The sequence below is a fragment of the Corythoichthys intestinalis genome, chromosome 15, assembly GCF_030265065.1.
Source record: "Corythoichthys intestinalis isolate RoL2023-P3 chromosome 15, ASM3026506v1, whole genome shotgun sequence".
Classification (NCBI taxonomy): domain Eukaryota; kingdom Metazoa; phylum Chordata; class Actinopteri; order Syngnathiformes; family Syngnathidae; genus Corythoichthys; species Corythoichthys intestinalis.
The window spans coordinates 8,665,930-8,693,795 of NC_080409.1; the positions used below are offsets into that span (position 1 = coordinate 8,665,930).

The window sequence follows — 27,866 nt, forward strand, 5'->3', positions numbered from 1 at the left end:
CGTCATGAATGTCACGCTGTCGAGGCTTTGATACGACCGCGTTGGAAGCAGTTTGATCAAATAAACTTAATGCTGTCACAAGGCTCAGAAAATACTCTAATAAGAACAACACTGTGCACTAAAAACTATGTTGACACTGAAGAGCTTTATCCCATGATAGAGCAAGTGACTCCGGTATTTTTGGTCATTCAAAAAACTGAAATATTAGCAATTTATGTATTTAATCGTTATTGTCTTTAAAAAAACATTGAAATACATTTATAAATTAATGAAATATTAATAAAAGCTAAATTCATAAATTAAAATGAATACGAAAAGAAATACACACTGGTTATGGTTCCAAGTAGCATGCTAAATTTTTTTTTTTTCATTTAACTTATTGCATGCCTTTGACAATGATAGACGTCCAATTAGTTTAAATCAGGAAGAATGGCTGCAAATGCTGGTTTCAGTGCCACTGAGGGTGCTCGACGTCCAATCCATTTTATACGGAATAGAAGCCAATGAGTTAAATGAGCCTCTGACGTGATAAAAAAAAAAGACTAAAATGTTAGGTTGGAAGTTGTTTATTCTTTGCTAAAACGTACAAATATTCATCTTTTATCCAAAAACAAACAGAGAATGACATTGAAATGCATTGCTGTATTGTTAAACATGCTGTAGTTGTGCGACAGTCTGCAGAGAAACGCATGAAGAAAAGCAATTCTTCCATATTTTTTATATTTTTATTTTTTAAAAAGTGCTTTTTTTTTGTTATATTACAAAGAAAATGCTCCCAACACGTCCTTGGCAGACATCTGCTTTTCCGGCAAGATGCTCCTAATCCGATAAACTCGCTTACAAAAGGACAGTGTTTGACAACTGTTAACCTATTAAAAGTAGAACGTCTCCGACAAGAGCTGAAACGAGTTTCGGAAGTGCGCTCCACGTCGTCAGGTGGCCGAGAAGTATCAGGCCCACGGCAAAGTCCAAACACTTGGCAAGAAGTAAAACGCACCACTGCAAATTGTCGCAACACAAACGCCGGCTCCAAACGCTTTTTAAAAGAAAAAAAAAAGCACGAATGCAATTTATGCAAACAGCCACGGTACGAACCCCATTTGCCACAAAATGAACCCCAATTTCCCGCAACACAAATGCAAATGGCTCGTGACTGCAAAAAGCCACAGCACAAAAGCAGGCCTGTACGCTAAGCTTTTTCATCGGGAGCACAGGTGCTCGCAAATTTAAAAAAATAGGAACACAGATTTTTTTTTTTGGATTGCTAACGCACTTTTGTTATAAACAGCAAATATTGTACACATACACGTACTGTATTGGTATCTAAAGACAAAAAGCATTGTTGTCCCATTTCTTATAGTCAAGTCGTCGAGCACGCTTGGTTGAATTCATCCAGCAATTTACAAATGGCGTTTGGTCAAACGCCTCTAGACTAAGCATGTGCCGATATGAGACTGACAATATAATAACCTTAAACAAAAATATCATGGTTTCATGGTATTGCAATTACAGCTCTAAAATGTTTTGAGATTTCTGGCTTGCAAAAAAAAAAAAAAAAAAAAAATTCCATTCAACAGTGTTATTATTTTTCAAAACAACATATTAGCAAATTGGAATATGAGTATAATGTTAAGTTAAATAAAAATAATAATAATAATAAATAAATAAATATTCTATATTAATTCAAATTGGCATGCTAATTAGCCATGTTATCAGCTTCGTTAACAAGCTTACGTTACAGTATGTTTCACCACAGCTAGACACACTACACACGCTAGAGTTAACTCTTGTAGCTAGTGGGAAATGTTCATGACAGTGTGTACTAACCTTTAATTTTGTATAAATGCGAAATCATATTGGAATTATTGCCGTCTCTGGTAGCCACCCCCCGCAAACATGTTTTGCATGTCAGTTGGCCCACCTAAGCCAAACTCAAATTAGTTGAAAAGCTTGCAAGGAGAAGGAGGGGAAACTATACAGCTTCCGCAATCCTTCTGCTTAGACCCTCCTTCGCCTCTCTTTTATTTGGGATGGCCCTAGCAACAGACGTCTTGCCCTAAAAGGTAAAAAGCAAGCTGGCGTCACCCCTTGTCTTTGTTAGGCTATGTGTGTGCATGTAGGTGGAATTTAAGATATTGGCATATCTTCGGACTAGATACTGTCAGTCCCAGAAAGCATCTCCTCCCACATTTCTCACGCCAATTTCCTCTCAAAGCTCTTCTATTTTACAGGAGCAAAATGCGAATGAAAGCAACTTAACTTTGCAGTTTTGGTCGATTTTAGTGATGCCGGTGGACAAAAGCGGTAGTGTTTTGCCTTAAGGACGACTGCGTTTCCCATGAGGACCAGCGCGCACCCGCACAGTGTCGTCAAATACAGATGGTCACCTGTAGATGGATTAAACAACATTTCTTTTTCCAGCGGCTGTGTGAAAGAGGAAAAGTAAAACGGTAATGAAACCAGTTGTGGCTTAACAATAGCATATGACGGTTAGCAACTGTTGTGTTACACCAGCGAGTGAAAGCCGGGCCAATGTTTATTCCGTATATCTTGGTAGACTCATTCATTTTCCTCCTCAGACAAAATATTTGTCTCTATTGCTCTGCCATCTTTGCAGAATTCGCGCAAAAGCGTTAGCATCGACTTCCTGCTGGTCGCAAAATGTACATTTGTGAGCTCTTTCCTGTAACTGTCATTTTCAAGTTCTGCTGGGAGCTGTCGCCCTTATGTCTACTTCCGTCAAATTTAGTCTACCTTCGTTTCATCTTCTTTATTCGTGCTGTGGCTTCTTGCAGTTGTGTTGCGGGCCATTTGCATTTGTTTTGCGAGCAATTGGGGTTCGTGTTGTGGCAATTGGGGTTTTTGCTTTGGCCAATTTGCATTCATGCTTTGGCATCCTGGGATCGTGTTGTGGCAATTTGCATTCGTGCCACCGTAGCTTTTGGTCTATCTTTCTTTGGTTCACCAGCCGGCATACACGGGCTCCCCATCACAGGGAATTCCGTAGTAGCGACCTTGAGGCCTCTCTTTGCGTAATAGCGGCGCTCGGGACATGCTAAGCTCCCGGTCGGTGTCTCTCATTTTCCGTAGGACCATTAGAATGATGAGGAGTAGAGCCACTGGAAGCAAAAAAAAAAGTGATTCCATGAACATTCGCGGAAGGGCTCATTAGTTTGACGCACATGATTCTTATTTGGGAAAATCACAAGACTGGATGCCTCTTAGTTGGAAAACTTACCCCCTCCTCCAATAACTAATAAAGCGATGGTGACCGGGGCCAGTTCACATGTGTCGCCCGCTTTGCGAAAGAAAGTCTCCATGCAGTAGCCCGGAGCTGAGCTCCCCTCTGGACAGAAGGCGTCGCTGGGACAATGAATGGGGTTCACGTCTGGACTCTGGAAACAAAACAAAGCCAAACCTTTGACAGCTCATTTCAGAATTGGAGGAAATTTGATACGTACAACCAGTGGTGGATGAAGTACTCCAAAGTACAAATACAGGGGCAAAAAATGACGTACCGTAATTTTCAGAGTCTAAGGCGCACCTGACTATAAGCCACCACCCATCAAATTAGACACGAAAACAGCATTTGTTCATTAATAAGCCACACTGGACTATAAAATGCAGCTGTCCTCACTGTATTATGGGATATTTACACCAAAAAATATTAACTGGTAACACTTTATTTGACGGCTCAGAGGTTGCGCTAGACTTTTTCGTTGTCTGTCATTTTGACTGACAGTGTCACAAAAATCCGGTCATAATCTATTTTTACCCGTCACTTACATTTTTAAAATGATAATAATGACATATTCAATAGTATTTAGTTTTCATTCATTTTTAATTAATATTCTGTCCGAACAAGCTTAACAAGGGGCAAACAGACAGCGGAGTGCACCAATCAGCGACGGGCAGACATGCCGTTAGCAAAGCGACGAGGGCAGGACGAGGGACTTGCGCGCGGAAGTAAACATACGAGGAGAACGGCGTTTATTCAACATGGCTAGCGCAAGACAGACTGTTGTCAATGTCTCGTGTCGATGTGTTTTAGCTCATTTAAAACTGAATTTACCGCGGATTGGAACATATTCTCGGCTCTCCAGCCATCCGTGTTGTTGTACAGACGACTTTCGGTGCGCAAGAGTGACGTTGCTCGTGAAGAACACGTCACGCAAATAAACAAATCTGATTTGTCAATTGATTTTGTACCTACTCGAGAGGCTGTGTCCCAGACTTTTCTCTCAGTGTTTGAAAAATACAGGGAGAACAGTCTGGCCGTGCCAGGCAAACAATCAGTTGCCTTGACATTTTTCAGAGTAAGGCCAACGACGTCATGCATCAAGAGAGACAATAGCTAATTAATATGCTCACTCGCCACCCTGTGGTCTGGGGTGTGAATTGCAACCTGTCAAAATGACGGATGGACTTCAGTTTTTTCCGTATTATATTATATTCGGTTAACGCGACCCCTGGGCGGCATCATAAGACTGTCATAAGGCCAAATGAAACGCCATGAAGCTCTGAACCAATTGGCTGCAAAGCTTCATTGCTTCAAGAAGCTTCATTTGGCCGTCACTGCTCCCTTGGGGGAAACAGTCATCCTCTGCTGCCATCTGCTGTCAACACTGTTGTCATCCAACATACCTCCTAGCATGCATTGCGGGGCTACAGTCAAAATTCATGTTCTGTACTAATTATTTCTTCAGTTACTGCTCCAGTTGTTTCGTTAATTACTAGTTATGGTATTTGGTAACACTTTATTTGACAGCGGCGCCATATGTTTGTCATAATACAATCATAATTATGACATGGCATTGTCATCAGCATTACTGAATACTGCTAACAGATGTCATTTAGTGTCATCGGGAAATTATCTCATGTTTGAATGGATGTAAACGATCCAAACTGGATATGAATGGAGTCAGTGACATATTTTGCCGGATGACATTTGTCATAAGCATTTAGCATGACAGTCTTATGACACTGCTGTCAAATAAAAGGTTACCTAATAACCCAAATAAATCAATAAACAAGCTGCACTGGACTATAAGTCGCAGGATTCAAAATTAGGGAAAAAAGTAGCAGCTTGTAGTCCGAAAATTATGGAAAGATAAAAGTACAGGTATCTAAAAAAAATACTCAAGTAAAAGCACTGGCTCTAACTTTTACTTGAAAACTAAAAAGTAAAAGTATTTTCTCCCGATGTAAAAATGTAATATACGTACACTGCTGGCCAAAAGTATTGGCACCCATGCAATTCTGTCAGATAATGAAAAATCATGTGATGCTTCTCTAATTTGTGTAATTAACAGCACTTGTTACTTACCTGTGGCACATAACAGGTGGTGGCAATAACTAAATCACACTTGCACCCAGTTAAAATGGATTAAAGTTGACTCTGTTCTGTGTCCTTGTGTGTACCACATTGAGCACGGAGAAAAGAAACAAGATCAAAGAACTGTCTGAGGACTTAAGAAGCAAAATTGTGAGGAAGCATGGGCAATCTCAAGGCTACAAGTCCATCTCCTAAGACCTGAATGTTCCTGTGTCTACCGTGGGCAATGTCATCAATAGGTGTAAAGCTCATCGCACTGTGGCTAACTTCCCTAGATGTGGACGGAAAAGAAAAATTGACTAGAGATTTCAATGAAAGATTGTGCGGACGGTGGATAAAGAACCTCGACTAACATCCAAACAAGTTCAAGCTGTCCTGCAGTCCAAGGATTTAACAGTAGCCACGTTTACATGCTGACTTTTATTCATACCGATTCAAATCATTCCGAATGGAAATTTCACATCAGCTGTTTACATGTCACTTCATCTATTCCGATCCAGCGTTTACATGTGACTGCCTTTATTCCGAAAGGACGTTTGACAACTGCCGTCTGACATGCGCAGATTAATCAAAACAAAGCGTCACGTTGCAAAACATGGAGATCGATCGTCAGATCAGCTGCTGTTTTAACTTTTCGAGTGGAAACAAAACTTCAGAATGATACGCCGTTCATTTAAAAAGTTGTGTGGGTGCGCTGTGCGTGTGCTTGGAAGCCATGTTGCAAGTGACGTTACTTACGTCACCAAGTGACGTCACCACGTCAGTACTGAGCATGCGCAGAAAGAACGCAACCAGAAACCATTCCGCTTCCCTGTTTACATGATATAATTTTACTTCTAATCGGTTTGGGAAAAGGAATATTCCACCCCTGTGAATCACATTTATTCGGTTTGAACAAATATTCCGATTGTAACTGGAATATTTGGCTCCATGTAAACGTGGCAAGTGTCAACCCGTACTATCCGCCGGCGTCTGAATGAAAAGGGACTCTACGGTAGAATACCCAGGAAGACCCAGAGACATAAAAAAACCCAGGCTGGAGTTTGCCAAAACTTACATGAGAAAGCCAAAAATGTTTTTGAAGAATGTTCTCTGGTCAGATGAGACAAAAGTAGAACTTTTTGGGAAAAGGCATCAACATAGAGTTTAAAGAAAATAAAAACGAGGCCTTCAAAGAAAAGAACACGGTCCCTGATGTTTTGGGGTTGCTTTGCTGCCTCTGGCACTGGATTGCTTGACCGTGTGCATGGCATTATGAAGTCTGAAGACTACCAACATATTTTGCGACATAATGTAGGGCCCAATGTGAGAAAGCTGGGTCTCCCTCAGAGGTCATGTGTCTTCCAGCAGGACAATGACCTAAAACACACTTCAAAAAGCACTAGAAAATGTTCTGAGACAAAGCACTGGAGACTTCTAAAGTGGCCAGCAATGAGTCCAGACCTGAATCCCATAGAACACCTGTGGAGAGATTTGAAATTTGCAGTTTGGAGAAGGCACCTTTCAAATCTCAGAGACCTGGAGCAGTTGACCAAAGAAGAATGGTCTAAAATTCCAGCAGAGCATTGGAAGGAACTCATTGATGGATACCGGAAGCGGTTGTTCGCAGTTACTTTGTCTAAAGGTTGTGCTACCAAGTATTAAGCTGAGGGTTCCAATAGTTTTGTCCGGCCCATTTTTAGAGTTTTGTGTAATGATAATGATTTTTTTTCCCCATTCTCGTTTGTGTTTTTTCATTGCAAGCAAAATAAATGACGATACTACTACCAAAGCATTTGTAATTGCAATCATTATCTGGGAAAAATTGAGCATTATATGACAGAATTGCAGGGGTGCCATTACTTTTGGCCAGCAGTGTACGTGATGCGTATGTACTCTAAAAATGACTCATTGCCCGCCTTTGAAAACAACAGATGCCCAATTCATTTAAACTTTGAGGACTGGCTGTGAATGCTTATATTTCAGTGGCATTGACTGTGCCAGTCCATTTGGACTGGGAGGACATCTAGCGCCGTCAATGGCAGCCAATGAGTCAACAAGTATCAGTTGGGCTTTAGTTCACCCAGAAGTGAGGACAACGACTGTATAAAAATGGAAGAACGGAATTGGAAATTGTGCAGTCATCATGTCGTGGCCTGTTTACAATGAGTCCAAGGGGTAAATGAGAAAGTACTGACTGGACAGTAATGGTTTTCCGGGCAGACGTCGCAGCTTTCTTGGCCCCAGTGGATCTGGAAGGAGCCACTGCTGCAGATCTGACACATTGTCTGATGGGGAGCCTTATGCATGCCTGTCCAAAAACAGACGTCACGTTTGAACACCTGCGACGGTTTACTAACTAGATCAGCTCTTAGACAAACCCGGCCGACACGGAGTGCACTCTTTTGCTGCGGCCTGTAGCGCCTCTGAACCGCCGGGACACGTCTGGCATTGGGAGCAACCGGAGGAGCTGTCGGAGAGAAAAAGATGTGTTTTGACTAAAGTTTGATTTAATCCCACAACAGAACATGGCATGATTCCCACTCCACTGTGAAAGCATGTGACGCTCAAATTGATTTTTCAAAGAGAGATCTTCACGCCAATTATAAATGTCTCGCTGAGACTTACTTGCAAAAAGTTCCTCTTGAGCACGGTGCGCACGATGTGGAACTGTGCAGCGAGGAGAAGAAACCTGAAAGTAACGCAGTCCCGCTTATTTTCAACTATTTTGTGTTATTCCAAGTGAGGGTACTTTAATGAATCCAATTTAGTTAATAAATTAGAAAGCTGTCCAGAGGTGGGTCATAGACCATAATATATTGACGGGGCGCGGTGACGATTAATAAGGGGCCTATCTCCGTCAAAACTGACCGAGTGGAAAAAAGAGATATCCTCGGTCGCAGGCATAATGAGTTCTTCACCAATAATAAAAGGTCTCTTGACTTTAGCAAGACACTTCGCCACGAGGTATGATGCTCTCGGTGCATTCACTTTTGTTGCCTCGTTTTTTTACCTTTTAGCCACATATTATGTACAACTGACTTTGTTTTAAGCGCTTGTTCTGGCTCAGCAGGTGTCCTTTTTCCCGTAAAAACGCTGTCCAAAGACGTCGCCGCCCACAGAACACAGCCGGCAGCAGCTAACGTTACAGTTTACACCAGACCAACGTATGCACACGCAGCAGCAATATTAATTCAGAAGAAATATAACAAAATATTAATAAAATGAATGGGTTTACTTTAGAGCAGACATGTCCAAAGTCCGGCCTGGGGGCCAAATGCGGCCCGTGGTCAAATTTCATCTGGCCCCCAGCCTCTGTCATAAAATCAATAACGTCTGGCCCGCACACAGACTTAATGAATTGGTCAGCAGTACTGCTAACAGCATATGAAGTAGCTTACACACTAAATGCTGCTCCTCATTTACCCACTAAAAGGCAACAGCACTCTAAGCAACATTACCCTGTGTTATATACCCTATATTCCCCATTTCTAAAATGGCGACAATCAACAAAAAAAATGAAAGTTGACTGTGACGGCCGACGCTTCAAGTATAGGTGGAAATTGGACTACTGTATTTCTTCTATAAAATATGCAACAACTGTGTCTGTGTCATTTGCAAAGAGACAGTCGCTGTTTTTAAGGAGTTCAATGTGAGGCGATATTACCAAACAAGACACGCTGACATGTACAACAAGATTACAGGGAAGATACGTAGCGAGAAATTGAAGCAACCTGAAGCTAGTTTAATTTTACAGCAGCAGTATTTCGCAAGAGCCCGAGAGTCAAAAGAGAACGCCACAATGTCTAGTTGCGAGATTGTTGAAATAATTAATTTAGGGCTGTCAAACGATTAAAATGATTAATCGAGTTAATCACAGCTTAAAAAATAATTATCTATAAAATATGCCATATTTTTCTGTAAATTATTGTTGGAATGAAAAGATAAGACACAAGACGGATATATACATTCAACATACTGTACATAAGGACTGTATTTGTTTATTATAACAATAAATCAACAAGACGGCATTAACATTATTAACATTCTGTTAAAGCGATCCATGGATAGAAAGACTTGTGTTCTTAAAAGATAAATGTTAGTACAAGTTATAGAAATTTTATATTAAAACCCCTCTTAATGTTTTCGTTTTAAATGAAATTTGTAAAATTTTCAATCAAAAATGAAACTAGTAGCTAGCCATTGTTGATGTCAATAATTGCTCAATGCTCATGGTGCTGAAACCCATTAAATCAGTTGCACCCAAGCGCCAGCAGAGGGCGACATAACACCTAAAACACAAGTAACAAGTGGACATGACACTGTGCTGTCATTTTAATCTGTTTGAGCGGGGCATGTGCGTTAATTGCGTCAAATATTTTACGTGATTAATTGAAAAAATTAATTACCGCCCGTTAACGCGATAATTTTGATAGCCCTAAATTAATTTCGAAAAAAAAAAAATAAAGCACACAGAATGGCTTGCTAAAATTTGCTTAAATATATTGTTCTACGTAAAGGACGTCAGCCAAGGTCGGCCCTCCACATTTTTACCACACCAAATCTGGCCCCCTTTGCAAAAAGTTTGGACACCCCTGGTTTACACTGACGCTGGGCTATTATAGGTGTGCAAACACCCCGGTAATGCCGGCCAACCACTAGAGGGCGACGTACGCAAATCTCTACTCGGATTAGTCAAGGGCAGACCAGAACATTATGACCAATTATCCATCCAAAGAGCGTGTTTGCCCTCTAGTGGAGAAAAAACCTTGTTACCGCTGCATGGTATAATGGAGTCATGCGTTTATTGTTGTGCAATCTCATTGGTGTAACTGGTTGAGCTACTGTCAGCATCTCTGGCAAAAATAAAGTCAATATGTAGAATAAAGAGGAAAAATATAACGACTCTGGTGTAGCCCAAAGTAGCGGATTAAGAGTAGTGTTTCTTCTTCACAAATCTACTCAAGTAAAAAGTATTTTGTGGTAAGACTACTCTAATAAGTACATTTTTCTAAAAAAAAAAAAAAAAACTCAAGTAAATGTAACGGCGTAAACGCGTTACAACCCACCTCTGCAGCTGACTCATCTTTTGGAAATTTGAATGCTGAAACAGGGATACGAAGTCTATTTTGTACATCATATAGGTGTCAGTTCTACCACAATGTATCGCTATTAATGGATACCACAGATTGAAAGACATGTAGTTCTTAAAAGATAAATTTTAGAACGAGTTATATCATTTAATATAAAAATTTTAAATCGCTGTTAATTTAAAAAAATAAAAATAAAATTTGTTGTTGACGTCGCAGGGCGGTGACGTCACATGGGTACGCTGCCATACTCCCACAGTGTCACTCTTTAACTATGTAAGGTAGTGATTCAAATACACCACAATGTGTCAATGGCGAGTTTTAAATTCATTAGAAATCAAGCCAATGAGTGCGTTTTGTACCTTGACTGACACCGTAGTTTCCGTTTTAGTGATGGTCCATTGTGGCTTACGTTCATTTGTATGTTGTCTTCACAACATACAAGACTCCTGATAATGGCTCCCAGCATCATAGTTTGTATATTGTGATTAAATATTGCCATGTATTATGTGTGTATCTGTTGACCTAAACGGGTTGCTAAAATGTTTAAATAGAGTTTGACCAAAGTCTGAGTAAGTTTCTTGTGTATTTTGCATATGTATTTGATTGTCCGCCCTGCGACGTCAACAACAATGGTGACCTACTAGTTAAAATAATTTTAATAATTTTAATTTTATTGAAACGAAAACATTAAGAGGAGTTTTAATATCAAATTATTATAACTCGTACTAAAATTTATCTTTTAAGAACTTCTTTCTAACCGTGGTACCTTTTAATAAATGAATTTTGAGGTGATTGTAATTAAGTTATTTTTGGTCTTACCTGGGGAGCAACTTTCACAGCTGTCGGCACCAGTGTTGTTGTTGAAAGATCCAGGGAGGCACGGGTGACACAGTGGGCTCCCAGTGAAACTGCAGGAACATTAATAACGATGTCTATTTTCTTAGTTTAATTTTTTTTTTTTTTAAATCAATACCCCATATACAAATAGTCCCAGGGTTGTGACCTACTCAGCTTACGTAATTTCGACTTTACGACGAATTTGAATTTTGTCTCCAGTCATTTGTTTTTGTTGCATAAACAGTACCTCATTATACCTCACATTATCTTATTTTTTACTTTACTTTATTAATATGACGTGTTCTGGCCTCACTAAATGTGAAGTTGTTCAGCTTTACAGACATCAAACAAGGCAATTGTGCCTTTTGAAGCTTTTTACTTCCAATTGACTTGACAATTTGTAACGCGGTAAAACCTATATGTACACTTATGTTCAAAACGACACGCATATTAACAATAAAACACTTGCCACAAAATAATTGGTGTTCAAACATCCATCTAGTCTGATCAATATGTAAATTTGGTAGATTAAATTAGCCTAACAAAAGTCTGCTAGCTTAAATGCGACAAATGCTAATACTAGTATATTAACAATTCTCATAGCAAATTGCTGACACGTAACGCCACCAACTGTAGCTGTAAATGTAATTACAAATGCATACATAAACATATATTAGCTGAAACAACTTACAGCCTAATGTCGGCCAAAACAGCGCAGCTATCCTTTATCCATGCCAGACATCTGAGTCTGCTTCTCAGTCATACAAGGTGACAGTCCAGCCAGAACCAACGCTGCCACCAGAGGGCAGTGTATCATCTATCATTAAACAAAATACAATACAGTGGTACCTTGACATACGATTGCTTCGACACACAATCTTTTCCGACATCCAATGTAAAATTTGACTCGCCATTTGTTTCAACATCCGACGAAATGCTCTAAATATGACAAGTTTCCCCCTTCTTAGGGGTCATTAAACTTAAACTGAACTGATCTATGACAGCACCTTAGTTTCTTTGGTTTCCGGCTAGACGGACGCACAGCAGATTTTCTTGTGAGAGAAATCAATATGGGTTCCAACAATGTTAGCGCAGGTGGTGAAAAAAAAAAAAAAAACGGAAAAATGAGATGCTAACCACTGACATGAAGATGGATATAATTGAAAAATTTGTGCACCCATCCATGATGTGGCTCAACAATACAACCGTAGACGGTCTATGATCTCAGCGGTCTTCCTCTGTTCGCCAGTCGAAAGTCTTAAGGTTCGTCAGGTCTCTAATCATTTATTCCATCAACTTGTGCAACACAACACGTCTAGTGTCTCCCGCAGCAAGTAAACAAAGTGAAAGTAAAAAGGCTCACTCTTTCAAGTGAGCTACGCGATGCGTTCAGGTACAGTACAACATGCAAACACATTCGCCACATTAAAACCCGGTTTGTTACATTATTACAGGTATTATTATTATTATTGTGATTTTTATCCATAATTTATTGGTTTTGCTCTTTGTAATTGGTATTTGCAATCGTAACATCAGTATTTATTAATAATTTAGTGTAGGTTTTCGGGCTGTGGAACAAATCAATGGAATTATAATGTATTCGTATGGGAAAATTTTGTTCGGCATACGACCATTTCGACTTACAAACAAGGTCCTGGAACTAATTAACTTCATATGTAGAGGTACCACTGTACTTTTGTACTTTTTGGATAGTTATTTTGAGATTTAGGGCTACTTAATTAATCAATTCCGATTTACGCTGAAATCGGAGTTACGTCGCCAGAGTAGGAACGGAACTCGTTCGTAACCCGGGACTACCTGTACTCATGTTTTAGAATGAAAAATAGACCACATTCAACATCTATTCAAAAGCTCTCATTAGCGTAACTCATTCACTGCTCGCAAAGTGCAAGTATGTGCAAAAGAGTGAAATTGATATTGAAAACACCTATTAACGTCCAATCTGTTTCAAGTGGAAGGGGCTGGAAGCCATCATTCCATTGTACATATGTATTTCACTTTTTTTTTAACTGTTTAAACTGAATTTATTCAACATTTCAAGTCAATTGGACTGAAGTACGTATACAACTCCTAGCAAAAAGTATGGAATCACTAGTGCCGGACGAGCACTCTCTCAGACATTTTATCATGTAGAACAAACTGCTGATTACACCCTCTGTTGGTAATCCAGAAAAAAGCAATACGGATTATTCATAAAGGGAAATACACGGCACATACACACGAGTTATTCATCAAATCCAATTTATTGAAGCTGTATGATTTAATAAATTTCAAAATGGGACAGATGATGTAGAAAGCCTCAACTAATAGCCTCCCGTATAACCTGCAAAATTGGTTCCAGGCTAGGGAATCGAAATACGATTTGAGGGGAGAAAATGTGTTTAAACTTAACTATGCTAGAACAATGCTAAAATCAGGGGTGAAAGTGGGCCGGAATGCACCGGATCAGCGTTCCGCCAAGAAATACGATGGCGGAACGCCGTTCCGGCATACGGTGCTTTGATCCCGAAAATATGACGGCAACTGTCAAAACCTAATGTTTAAAAAAAAAAAAAACTGCCACACACGCATCTCCAATAAGAACAATCTACTAATATCAGATTTACATACACAAGTGTTAACAATACAAGCCTAATAAAGAGCTTGCTTAGCGTCATCCGTTTTCACTGATTTTTATTATTCATTTATTATTATTCATCAAAAAAAATGAAATTTTATATTTTATTTGTAGGCCCAAGCCCGAGAAAACCCCCCTCAAAATTCTATGTATTATTTGTGAGGAGGAGAGGGAAGAGATGCTCCAGTCAGACCTGGACAGATCACTGCTTGCTGCTTGGAAAAACGGACTGGTTGCGTTTTGCGTGATCACATTTGGTGATAATGCCTGCGCATTAAAGCCTGTCTTTTGTAACGAATTGTCAGTTGGCAGAAAAAAAACGCAACTTTTCTTAATGTTTAAATAGTCTACATATTTTTATGATCATTTTAAATGCATTTGCACAATGAAATAACGCTGGTAAAGTTTGTAAAATGTAAATAAACAGATGCGGTTTTGCATCGCAGAGGAGAAAGAGTAAAAAGAGGGCGAATGGCACGCTCTGGCTCTGCAATGACCATACAGCGCCTTGTCTTTTTTATCCAAATTATTTATTTGATAAGTATTCCTTTGTTTAACATCCATACATCGCTTTGGTATACGTATATAAATATATATTTATTTAAAAAATTTAGCGAGAACCCCGACCCGAACGTAATGATTGACATTTTAATTTCGTTATGTTTTCGGTTTAATTTAGCCATTTCCAGCTTGCCATGTTTATAGCCCTGCTTTCACACACACCAGGAGAAAACCAACGCAGGCATGGTGAGAACATGCAAACTCCACACTGGAAGGCCGGAGCCCGGGATTGAACCCTTGGTATCAGAACTGTGAGGGGAACGTGCTAACCACTGTGAAACCTGTTGTGTTTTATTGTGTGTTATATTTATAACTGTGCCAAAAGTTCTTGCATTCTGGTGGTTTTAGGAGGTTTAAGCCGCCCCCCACACACACACACACAAAAAGGGCTCTGTGCCGAACTTTATGTTAGGGAGTTCCGGCAAGAAATTCTAGCCACTTTCACCCCTGGCCAAAATCATTTTCGGTCCCTTACTCCGGTGCTCATCTTTGGAATGAATTAGATTCTACAGTGACCAGCTCAGGGTCATTGGCTGTTTTTAAGACGAGATATAAAAATTTTTTATTAAATGATTATGTTGCTGAGTCAAGCTAACTCTAGATCATAATACGAATTGTACAATAGGTAACTAATGTCTGGGTGGCAAGTCAAACTTGTAAACAAAACCAATTGTACCCAAAACATAGGATGGTATATATAAAAAAAAAAAAAAAAAAAGGTGACTCAAAGCCAATGCAAACAGAACTCATCCAGACGTCACAAGGTCAAATAATCTTTTGGATGTAAATGCACAGAAAATTGACTTCAAATAGTAGTATTTTGACATTCTGTAACGACATGGAACTGGCCAATTGGCCACTCAGTGCCCTGGCCAAGATCTTTCTACAATGCGGCCAAAACCTGGACAACATGCCTGCTTAGGATATACCCTAAAGTCTGGATATGTGGAGCATAGCTGGGGTAGATGGCTGCCGCTGTGTCTGACCACACTCGAAGTGGAATGACATCGAGGATGTTCTTTTTGCTGTGCTGCTGGCTGCTATTCTTCTGCAGGGGCTTAGAGTACACTTGATTCGTTGGAACATCATCAAAGTGTTGGATAGCCAATAGAGATCGGTATGGCCTGTGATGAAATATTACAGGTGAAGAATTACCTGCCGTCATCCAACACTGCCACAGCTTGAATGGCGTTGTAACTTACTACGAGGCTGCGCAACCTCGAGATGAATGTTCGTTAGGAGGCAGCAAGGAATGAAAACTGCGACGAGGATTAAGTCGACGAAACGGGTGTGGTGGACACGGCCTGCCATCGGTCCTCAGCTATTCCCTATCTTCTGGATCAAATCAACTGAATAAACTAACCACTAAATTATGAACTAATCTACTGGGTCTAATCAACATAACGATCACATGGACACGATCGACAATGGACTATTGGGAAAATGAATAATCAAGGGGTACGGTTAAATTAAAAAAAAAAAAAAACCTTGTAATCACTACCCAATCTGAATGTCAAAAATTGTTATACGATATTTTCTGCATTCTATGGTACAATGGGGGTGGGTCTCGATAAGCTTCGGCTTCTCCCGTCTGTCCTTTTCTTTTCAGGTTGAGTTAATTGTAAACACATATAAATGCTGTATGTTGATGGATTTGTCATGCCTGAAGGGAAAATAAAGAAAGAAAGAAGAAGAAACAGATAAAAAGCTTGAAAAAATAATGAATTAGTTCAAAAGTGCAACTCTTTAGCATTCAGAAACACTAAAAGAAATGAATAAAAAACATTGTGGTGGTCAGTAAATGTTACTTTTATAGAGCAAGTGCTTGACGAGTATTCACCTTGTCAAGAGTCAAGAATCTGCATAGGACACCTTGTCCAATGCAGATTCTTGACTCTTGACAAGGTGATGATGCTGGAACTTTGGTTTGGTGCTGTTCCAGTGAGATTTACAACGATGACTGCCTGAAGAAAACATCAAAATTCCCTCAGTCTTTGATGATATGGGGCTGCATGTCAGGCAAAGGCACTGGGGAGGTGGCTGTGGTTAAATCTTCAATAAATGCCCAAGTTTACATTGAAATTTTAGACAGCTTTCTTATCCCTTCAATTGAAAATATGTTTGCCATATTCCAAGATGAAAATGCATCATGCCACAGAGCTAAAACTATGTTAAAGCATCCCTTGGAGAAAGACTCATCCAGTCAATGTCATGGCCTGCAAATAGCTCAACCCTATTGGAAACCTGTGGTGGAAATGAAAAAAAATGGTCCACAGCAAAGCTCCGACGTGCAAGGATGATCTGGTAACTGCAATCAAAGAGAGTTGGCACCAAATTGATGAAGAATACTCATCAAGTCCATGCCTCAGCAAGCTGTGTGTTTTGATTGTTATTTCTTTGTTGGTTTCTCATGATTCCATTTTTTCCCCTCAGAATGGAGTGATTCCATATATATTTCCCTGCACTTGCTTTATAAAAGTAACATTAACTGACCACCACAATGTTTTTTTTTTTTCATTTCTTTTAGTGTTTCTGAATGCTAAAGAGTTGCACTTTTGGACTAATTTATTATTTTTTAAAGCCTTTTATCTGAGTTTGTTCTGCATGATAAAATGTCTTGAGTGAGTGCTCGTGCGAGACTGGTGATTCCATACTTTTTGCTAGGGGTTGTAGATATAATATGTTCTTCCAGAAGGATTTGTGAATGTGGGTTATTTGAATGAGAACGCAACATGTAGATCAGTGTTTTTCAACCTTTTTCGACTCACGGCACATTTTTACATTGAAAAAAATCTCGCGGTACACCACAAACCAAAAATGTTCCAAAATTATTTTCTGTACAGTATATTCAATTATAAAATAATTTCTCAGTATGTGTACTTACGCAGTGTGAAACTTGAGCCTGTTTAGATGAACACAAAGTCGATATCCTTATTCTTCAACAGCTCTCAGTCTTTGTTTTTATTTATTTATTTATTTTTATAGCAGTTAGGCTTGAAAAAGCTCAGAATTATCAGGACTTGAGCAATGTCTTTAACCACATCAGGGCCGAGCATCTCGCAGACAATGGCTTTGTAGGCAGGTAGTATTAATGTCTCTGTCACGGTGTCGGACTTTTTGAATTTAGCAACAAGTTAACTCGCTTTGAGGGCTTTCTCATTTTCCTTCGTAGTTTTTATATTACAAAAAAAAAGTTGCCTGTTTCTCTGTGTTTTCACAAAGGCGAACAAAATAGTCCATCGACTTGTTTTGCAGCGATGGGTGTTTCGTTTGGAAATGACGTTTAAACTTGCTTGGCCCCATGGCGCTGTGCTGCTCATGTCGCGTTCAAGAACTGCTCGGATTTTTAGCCATTAGCTACCTTGCTGTTCTCAACAATGTGTTGTAATATAACACAGGGGGAGGATTGATGGTCGGCACATATGGATAAAATAGAAAGGACACTTTCGAGTATATAGACACATGACGAGTCTAACCAAATAATGTGCAGTAGACATGTTGGGTCCACATTGTCGCGGACAGCAAGGTCGTTGAAGGCTAGAAATCCGAGCAGTTTTTGAACACGACACGAGCAAACTTCGCTCATCTGCACATGGCCGAGAACTTTCTACCTACTCCTTCCTTCCTACTGCAACTCCGCCCGACGATGTAAAAAAAATATTGTAATAGCCCCGAATGGGGAAATAGAAAGGAGAGGAGTCAGTGATGACTCTCCCACTTTATTGTGGCAACAATGGAAAATAATAAACAAAATAACAGCGGCATCCGCAACATGCGACCACTAACTTGCTCTCACGCCGTTTGTTCTACCTCCCTCCTTGCTTGCTTCCTGCTACGTCACCACTCTGCAGTCTGATGGCCCCCTCAAGGACACACAAGCACAGTTACGGACATTACAATATATTAGGGGTGTCAAACGATTAAAATTTTTAATCGAGTTAATTACAGCTTAAAAATTAATTAATCGTAATTAATTGCAATTAATCGCAATTCAAACCATCAATAAAATATGCCATATTTTTCTGTAAATTATTGTTGGAATGGAAAGATAAGACACAAGATGGATATATACATTCAACATACGGTAGATAAGTACTGTATTAGTTTATTATAACAACAAATCAACAAGATGGCATTACCATTATTAACATTCTGTTAAAGCGATCCATGGATAGAAAGACTTATAGTTCTTAAAAGATAAATGTTAGTACAAGTTATAGAAATTTTATATTAAAACCCCTCTTCATGTTTTCGTTTTAATAAAATTTGTAAAATTTTCAATCAAAAAATAAACTAGTAGCCCGCCATTGTTGATGTCAATAATTACTTACGCAATGCTCATGGGTGCTGAGGCCTTGCCTAGTACACCAGACTCACCGCTGTTCCAGCTATTGAGTCTGGCCACCATTCAGTGGATACAATTTCCAGGGCGGAGCAAGCCACAGCAAACAGACAGCGGAGTGGACCAATCAGCGACGGGCAGACGTGACGTTAGTAAAACGACAAGGGCAGGACGAGGGACTTGCACGCGGAAGTAAACATACGAGGAGAGCGGAGTTTATTCAACATGGCTAGCGCGAGACAGACTGTTGTCAATGACTCGTGTCGATGTGTTTTTGGTCATTTAAAACTCATTTTACCGTGGATTGGAACAGATTCTCGGCTCTCCTGTTCACCATCTGTGTTGTTGTGGAGACGACTTTCGACGCGTAAGAGTAACGTGGCTCGTTAAGAACACGTCCCGCAAATAAACGAATCTGATTTGTCGATTGATTTTGTACCTGCTCGAGAGGCCGTTAATGGGCTGGTTCCCAGACTTTTCTCTCAGTGTTTGAAAAACACAGGGAGAACAGTCGGGCCATGCCAGGCAAGCTGAAGCCTATAAAATCAGTCGCACCCAAGCGCCAGCAGAGGGCGGCAAAACTCAGAAAAACACAACAAGACACCTTTCACTGTGCTGTCATTTTAATCTGAGCGGGGCATTTGTGCGTTAATTGCATCAAATATTTTAACGGGATTAATTAAAAAAATTAATTACCGCTCGTTAACGCGATAACTTTGACAGCCCTACAATATGTATGTATGTATGTATATATATACAGTGCCTTGCAAAAGTATTCGGCCCCCTTGAATCTTGCAACCTTTCGCCACATTTCAGGCTTCAAACATAAAGATATGAAATTTAATTTTTTTGTCAAGAATCAACAACAAGTGGGACACAATCGTGAAGTGGAACAACATTTATTGGATAATTTAAACTTTTTTAACAAATAAAAAACTGAAAAGTGGGGCGTGCAATATTATTCGGCCCCTTTACTTTCAGTGCAGCAAACTCACTCCAGAAGTTCAGTGAGGATCTCTGAATGATCCAATGTTTTCCTAAATGACCGATGATGATAAATAGAATCCACCTATGTGTAATCAAGTCTCCGTATAAATGCACCTGCTCTGTGATAGTCTCAGGGTTCTGTTGAAAGTGCAGAGAGCATTATGAAAACCAAGGAACACACCAGGCAGGTCCGAGATACTGTTGTGGAGAAGTTTAAAGCTGGATTTGGATACAAAAAGATTTCCCAAGCTTTAAACATCTCAAGGAGCACTGTGCAAGCCATCATATTGAAATGGAAGGAGCATCAGACCACTGCAAATCTACCAAGACCCGGCCGTCCTTCCAAACTTTCTTCTCAAACAAGGAGAAAACTGATCAGAGATGCAGCCAAGAGGCCCATGATCACTCTGGACTGCAGAGATCTACAGCTGAGGTGGGAGAGTCTGTCCATAGGACAACAATCAGTCGTACACTGCACAAATCTGGCCTTTATGGAAGAGTGGCAAGAAGAAAGCCATTCTCAAAGATATCCATAAAAAGTCTCGTTTAAAGTTTGCCACAAGCCACCTAGGAGACACACCAAACATGTGGAAGAAGGTGCTCTGGTCAGATGAAACCAAAATTGAACTTTTTGGCCACAATGCAAAACGATATGTTTGGCGTAAAAGCAACACAGCTCATCACCCTGAACACGCCATCCCCACTGTCAAACATGGTGGTGGCAGCATCATGGTTTGGGCCTGCTTTTCTTTAGCAGGGACAGGGAAGATGGTTAAAATTGATGGGAAGATGGATGCAGCCAAATACAGGAACATTCTGGAAGAAAACCTGTTGGTATCTGCACAAGGCCTGAGACTGGGACGGAGATTTATCTTCCAACAGGACAATGATCCAAAACATAAAGCCAAATCTACAATGGAATGGTTCAAAAATAAACGTATCCAGGTGTTAGAATGGCCAAGTCAAAGTCCAGACCTGAATCCAATCGAGAATCTGTGGAAAGAGCTGAAGACTGCTGTTCACAAACACTCTCCATCCAACCTCACTGAGCTCGAGCTGTTTTGCAAGGAAGAATGGGCAAGAATGTCAGTCTCTCGATGTGCAAAACTGATAGAAACATACCCCAAGCGACTTGCAGCTGTAATTGGAGCAAAAGGTGGCGCTACAAAGTATTAACGCAAGGGGGCCGAATAATATTGCACGCCCCTCTTTTCAGTTTTTTATTTGTTAAAAAAGTTTAAATTATCCAATAAATTTTGTTCCACTTCACGATTGTGTCCCACTTGTTGTTGATTCTTGACAAAAAAATAACATTTTATATCTTTATGTTTGAAGCCTGAAATGTGGCGAAAGGTTGCAAGGTTCAAGGGGGCCGAATACTTTTGCAAGGCACTGTATATATGTATGTATGCGACATTAGATAATTTCTCGCGGCACACCTGACGATCTCTCACGGCACACTCGTGTGCCACGGCACACAGGTTGAAAAACACTGATGTAGATAACTGAACTAAACAGTCTGGCTGGCTATGCTATTGCCAGTGCACTCTTTTGAAGACATTGCAATTGAGGCAAGGTGTAGGGTAACTAAACAACACACAACTTCTCTTTTTCAAGTGCTAATGACTTGGAAATGGAACTTTTACCCCCAAATTCATTCAGGTTAACACAAGTTAACATTCTTAAAACAAATTACAAATACTCAAAGTAACAAATTACTGATGAAAACTTTAAAATTTGAGTTGTCCTTACATAATCCTCAGTTTCTCGTCTCCAACTTGTTCAAAATGCTGCTGCTCGATTTTTAACAGATACACCTAGACGTGAACATATTACCCCCGTGCTATCATCGCTCCACTGGCTTCCAGTCCATTTTAGAATTGATTTTAAACTTTTACTGTTTGTTTTTAATTCTATTAACGGCCAGGCTCCTTCTTACTTATCAGAAATTTTAACCATCCGTAACTCTGGCAGGAGTCTTCGCTCTACCGGCCAACTTCATTTGCAAGTCCCAAGGTCCAAACTCAAACAGTGGGGAGACCGATCTTTTGCGGTTGCTGCACCCAGGTTATGGAATAGTCTTCCCCCGGAGATCCGCACCACTACAAATTTGGGCCTTTTTAAATCTCGTTTAAAGACACACCTTTTTAGACTCGCCTTTCCCCAAGATTAGTTTAGCCTGGTTTTATTTCTTTAGGGTTTTTAATGTTTTTGGATTTTATCTGTTTTATTGTTTTGTTTGCTGTCTGACTAATCGTGATGCGATGTTTCGTTTCTTTTTTCTTTTCTTTTCTTCCTAATGTCATTGTATAATACTTTCCTGCCTTTTATTTACTATGTGCCATGTTTGTCTTTGTTGTAAAGCACTTTGGGGACCTTTCGGGTTTTGTAAAGGGCTATATAAATAAATTTGATTTGATTTGATAACTTATTAGGAGTTCAACTCATAAATCAAAGCGTGACTTTAACGAACACTAATATTATCCTTATAAAAGGAGGCTATTAGAGAAATGAAAGTATTGTCTTGTAAATACTTTGGTGCTTCTGTGTGAGTATAAACAGAAAATAGAAAAGTACTTTGTGTAGAAGCCTTGTCGACAGGGCAGGCACTGCTGCTGTCCAGCCAGTGGCTGATAAAAGCCAACGGTGCATGGTAGACAGGCTCCTGGAAATAGACACAGCCCAGGCTCGGAGCAGCACACGCACAGCAGGGTGCCTAAGAATACAGTCAAATACACCAGCATCAGTTGTAAGGACCTCCACGAAAAAATAACAACTCACCGTTGTCGTACTGTGAACCCGGTGCACAGGGCTCGCAGTTGGAAGTGTTGAATGCTGAGCAGCTGGGGGTGGTGCTGCTGAGAGCGGGAGTTGGCGTCACAGCGGTGGCGTTCTCTACCAGAGAAGTGATGAGGGCAGCGGGAGTGGGTGTTGTCTGGCTCATCACCATGCCTGCAACCACAGGGATGCTGGAAGTCACTCACTGCAGGGGGTGCTGAGGATCTTATTTTGTTTTTCCCATCCGAAAAGAGCCATTTCAGTCCAAATTTGTCATGGCAGTATACACATATGCTGGATAGTTTACATACTACTACTAGGCTACTTCAAAGACAGTGTTCTATTTCACCTACTTTGTGTGTTGGAGTTTTTGTATTGGAAATAAAATCGCCCGTGTATTAAAATGCAAATCCCCGCAGCTAGACGGTGCAATGACACACAAACACATTTGAGAACTAAAAGGTCCAGTAAGCCCCGGTTTCACACCCACTTTTCACAACACTCAAATTGCACACGAATATCCAACAGCGCTCTCCATAGCGGAAGCGCAACAACAACACAAACAATAATTTGGCTACATTGCAAGCTATGTGAAGTTCTCCACTGTCTTAATAAACAACTAACTTATCCTCTCTGGGCACTATTATAAACTATTATAATCTTAATTTTAGAACGCGAATTGAATTTGAGAAAATCTCGCTGTTTTTGTAAAGAAAAAAATCGCAATTTTTTTTTGCGCCATGTTAACACCTCCTCTGTCAACAATTAACTTTTCTGTTCCAATAGGGCTTATCCAAGTTGACCTGGTAGCAAACAAGGTGTCAGGTTGTGAGCATGTTATTGACAAAAAAAAAAAGACTTTTTCAACATATATATTTACAGAACAGATACAGGACGCCTTCTGACCACGGAAGCCCAACGCGCACGTCATGCAGCTGACTGAGCAAGATTAACGCTGACAACCAGGTCTGCACCACCAAATCCCGCAATCAGCTCTTCCGGACAGTCCAGAACAAATGGCGGCACATCTTGTCTTGCCACAAGGAACAGCCGATACGCAGGAACTCACAACTGAGATGCGAACATTCAGCACTCACGTCACGCTGAGGATGGCAAAATCTTCAACTCTCTTTGCCCTGACAACAGTAATGCCCAAAATTCTCCCGCCCAACCCACAACAGAGAATAAGCCTAAACAACGCCCAAACACACCCTTCTTCCGGACCACAGCCCCTTCACCAGACCGTTTAAAAGACAATGTTTAACTGTATCATTTTTCTCAGGAATCTTTTGTTGACTTTAGATATGGTGACCCTGGATCCAGTTTGTCTCTCTATGCTGTATGATTGCTGCAGACTTTGAATAAATTGTCAACCTGTGTTCCGAAGCCTTTTCCCAGCTTTTAAAATTGAGTCAGTTCAAGGGGTTAAGACTAAGGTGAACGCGCAGAGTTTGGCTTTTTGGCTGGGTTGTCGGAATTCCACCAGCCCGGGTCGTTGGAATTTCCCTAGCGCTGTTGTGCAGCTGGTGTGATTCCGGCAATCTGGCTTGAAGGCCAGATTCCTTCATCCTCCTACAAGGGAGTGCTGCAGCACCCTTAGCACCCCACTTCCTGCGCCACTGTGCAATCATTGTTGTTTTCATCAACGATTATGATAAAGAGATAAAAATGATTCTCCGACGACTGTAACATAACGAGACAATTGCCAGTTTTTGTCTGACGAGATTAGAACGAGACAAAAAAGCCACATTGTTTTGTTTGCATTGGCTTGTTCGTTCGAAATAGTTGGAAACCTCTATTTATGTATTTTTGGACTTTAACCCTTGAATTTTTCAAGGCAAAAAAGTTGTCTAATAGTTTTTGCCAAAAATGTACGGTTCGGCCAAAATTTTCCAAAAACATACCCATTCATTTCTAATGGCCAAAATTTCTCATTGATTTCCAATGACCTTATTCCCCAGCCATTTATTTCCAATGGCACAAAAGCCTTTCCATTTACTCCTATTGATTTCTAACTCAGACTTTCTAAACACCCAAAAACATATCTGAATTGGTGGTTGTGATTTTTGACCAAAAACCTTCCATTAAAGCCCGTTGACATTCGAGTGGGACTCCGATGCCATGGACACCCATGTACGTCCATGCAATTGACAGCTTTGTACCTCCATGCCAATGACGCCCATGCACCCGTTATCGTTTGGAAGTGACCCAAGTGAACCATCCAGCAAAACTACCGTAATTTCCGGACTATAAGCTGCTACTTTTTCCCCCCATTTTGAATTCTTTGACAGCGGCGTCATAAGACTGCCATAAGACCGGCATAATTATGACATGACATTATAATAGGCATCAATGAATTCTTACGACGGATGCCATCAAGTATCATGCAGCAACTATGTCAGTAATTCTATTTATGTCCAGCTCTGATCGTTTACATCCACTCAAAGAGGAGATAATTTGCCGGATGACACAAAATGACATCTGTCATAAGCATTCATTAATGCTCATGGCAGTGCCATGTCAAATAAAGGGTTACCAAAGTCCATAACTAGCAATTAATGGAACAACTAGAACAGTAACTGAAGAAACAGCACAGAACATGAATTTTGATTTGTTATTTACATCGGTAGCGCTGCAATGCATGCTAGGAGGCAAGTTGGATGACAACAGCATTGACAGCAGGTGGCAACCGATGGTTGACTGTCTCCCCCAAGAGAGCAGTGATGGCCAAATGAAGCTTATTGAGGCAATGAAGCTTTGCAGCCAGTTGGTTCAAAGCTTTATGGTGGTTCATTTGGTCTTATGACAGTCTTATGATGCCGATGTCAAATAAAGTGTTACCGGTTGATATCTTTTGGTGTAAATATCCCATAATACAGTGAGGACAGCTGCGGTTTATAGTCCAGTGCGGGTTATCAATGAACAAATGCTGTTTTCGTGTTGTGGGTGGCGGCTTATATTCAGAAATGAAATGTTCTTCTTCTGTGATTTGAGTCACATTTGGAGCAACACCCTCAATGATAAGGCCAATCAGAAATTTTTAATCCTCTCACATAATGTAATATATCCTCTGCTTAACAACTAGAAAATAAATGGTACACTCACACCACCTGAATCTTACTCTAGTCTACATCCTTACATCTTCCATGATTCAAATATGTTTGTTTTCCTGTTCCGTGCAGCCAGCAGGTATAATATAAGCGCATCAGCCAGACAAGAGGGCACATTGTGTGAATAATCACATTAGCCATGTGCTTGAGTGGGAGCCATCTTCCTCAAGAAAAGAAGTTACTCAGAGAGCGGAAGGATCATGTGATTAGGAGTCAGCGTTGGATTGTCAACAATTCTGAAAATGTGAATCTATATTCATAACTAAGACTAAAAAAACAAGGCACTCAGATAAGATAAGATAAAAAGACCTTTGTTGATCCCAGATGGCTGGCATTAAGTGAGTCCAATCCAACTGACCACCCCTCCAGTGAAAATGGATTGGACGTCTGGTGCCGTCAATGGCAGCCAATGAGTCAACATTGAGGGATTTCACCTTTGGTGATGTTTGACTCTTAACCTGCTTTGTTCAATGTATCATAATGACGTCACTGTGATTGTAAAGCCTAAAAAAATATTCTTTCTAACTTAAAGAATTACAATGCAACAATTCGAACACAACATAAATCATAAGCCACATAGATCATGCATCCGAATGTTCACATCATAATACATGATTAAAAACAAGAATGTATTGTACCAATTCTTGCATGCAAAACAACACTCACCAATGAAGCAAAAGGCAAAGATGAGTGGCAGAGGGGCCATCCTCCTCTTGATGGTCCACAACTCTTCTCCTCTCCTCTTCAAAGTTCATCTACAGCATCATCTGGTCCCTGACAAATCTCTGACAACTGTGTTATTTCCCTCTAGTGAAGCTCGCTCGAGTCCTCTCGACGGCATCATATGACAAAATACACATCATGTGATTTTGCTTTAGCAGGGGAAAAAGGGGGAGGAAATCCGGCTGAATGGAGTTTTTAAGAAAGGCTTCCAGCAGGAGTGCTAATGTGCGAGAACAAATCCATTGGAGGTGCATTTTAACACACGTTATGGTTTCCCAGCAGTTTGATCCAAGACTATATGCGGTATGAGCAAACACACACACCCAAAAAAAAAGCTTTCTGCACGCAGTGAAGCAATTCTGTAACACTTTATTTGAACATTTCTTATGACAGTGTCACAAGACTGTTGTAAATGATATTTGAAACGATCAAAAGCACGAAACTCATTTTAAAAAAAGGTTTTTCGAAGCTTTTTTTGATTCATATTGCAAATAATTATTCAGCTTACGAACGATAATACCATACGGACTATAAAAGATATGTCATTCCCGCTTGCAGAACATTTTAAAATGTGCGTACTGTCCTCGCTACGACATTGGTGCTCAGTCTCTTTTTTTTTTTTTTTTTTTTTTTTTTTTTTTTTTTTAAACCTGTCCTGTTCAGCTGTTTGACACAGAGAATGGAAGTCTAAGTGTCTGGTTGATCTGAAAAGTTTTAATGTTTCAAATTGAGAGTATGACATACTCCCATTGTGATCATTCAGTAATCGTGTGAATCTCATATGAGTGTAAGCCCGTCGGCAACCGACCCTACGCTGCCCCATCGCCAATCCCAACACCGGGGCCACCCACCCGAGCGTACCCAATCACATCCAGCCATGCGTGAGCCCCACCAAAAACGCGACAGCCACGCAGACGAGCGGAGACACCCAAACAGCTCTACTTTTGTCCCATCTGACTAAAGAACATTCTTCCGAAACGTTTTTGGCTTTCTCAGATAAGTTTTGGCAAACTCCAGCCTGGCTTTTTTATATCTCTGGGTTAGAAGTGGGGTCTTCCTGGGTATCCTACCATAGAGTCCCTTTTCATTCAGACGCCGACGAATAGTACAGGTTGACAGTTGACACTGTTGTAGCCTCGGACTGGAGGACAGCTTGAACTTGTTTGGATGTTAGTCGAGGTTCTTTATCCACCATCCGCACAATCTTTCAATGAAATTTCTCGTCAATTTTTCTTTCCATCCACATCTAGGGAGGTTAGCCACAGTGCCATGGGCTTTACACTTATTGATGACCAGTGTTGGGCACGTTACTTTAAAAAAGTAATTAGTTACATTACTCACTACTTCTTCCAAAAAGTAACTGAGTTAGTAACTGAATTACTCTATAGTAAAAGTAACTAGTTACCAGGGAAAGTAACTATTTCCGTTACTTTAAAAAGAACTTGTTGTATGTCAAAGAATTAGAAATTTTCTGAGCAGTATT

At 40.3% G+C, this 27,866-nt stretch overlaps 1 protein-coding gene across 1 annotated transcript; it reads right to left on the minus strand.

Moving 5' to 3' along the window:
* Window positions 1–574: 574 nt before the first annotated feature.
* si:dkey-21a6.5 (signal peptide, CUB and EGF-like domain-containing protein 1) lies at window positions 575–26,485 on the minus strand. The gene is made up of 9 exons (XM_057858624.1): window positions 26,327–26,485; window positions 22,554–22,724; window positions 22,350–22,488; window positions 11,227–11,315; window positions 7,943–8,006; window positions 7,696–7,784; window positions 7,513–7,625; window positions 3,239–3,395; window positions 575–3,119 (listed from the first exon to the last, which is right to left on the minus strand). The coding sequence occupies exons 1-9, from the start codon at window positions 26,364–26,366 to the stop codon at window positions 2,962–2,964; spliced, it is 1,020 nt and encodes a 339-aa protein (XP_057714607.1). The 5' UTR covers window positions 26,367–26,485; the 3' UTR covers window positions 575–2,961.
* Window positions 26,486–27,866: the final 1,381 nt, after the last annotated feature.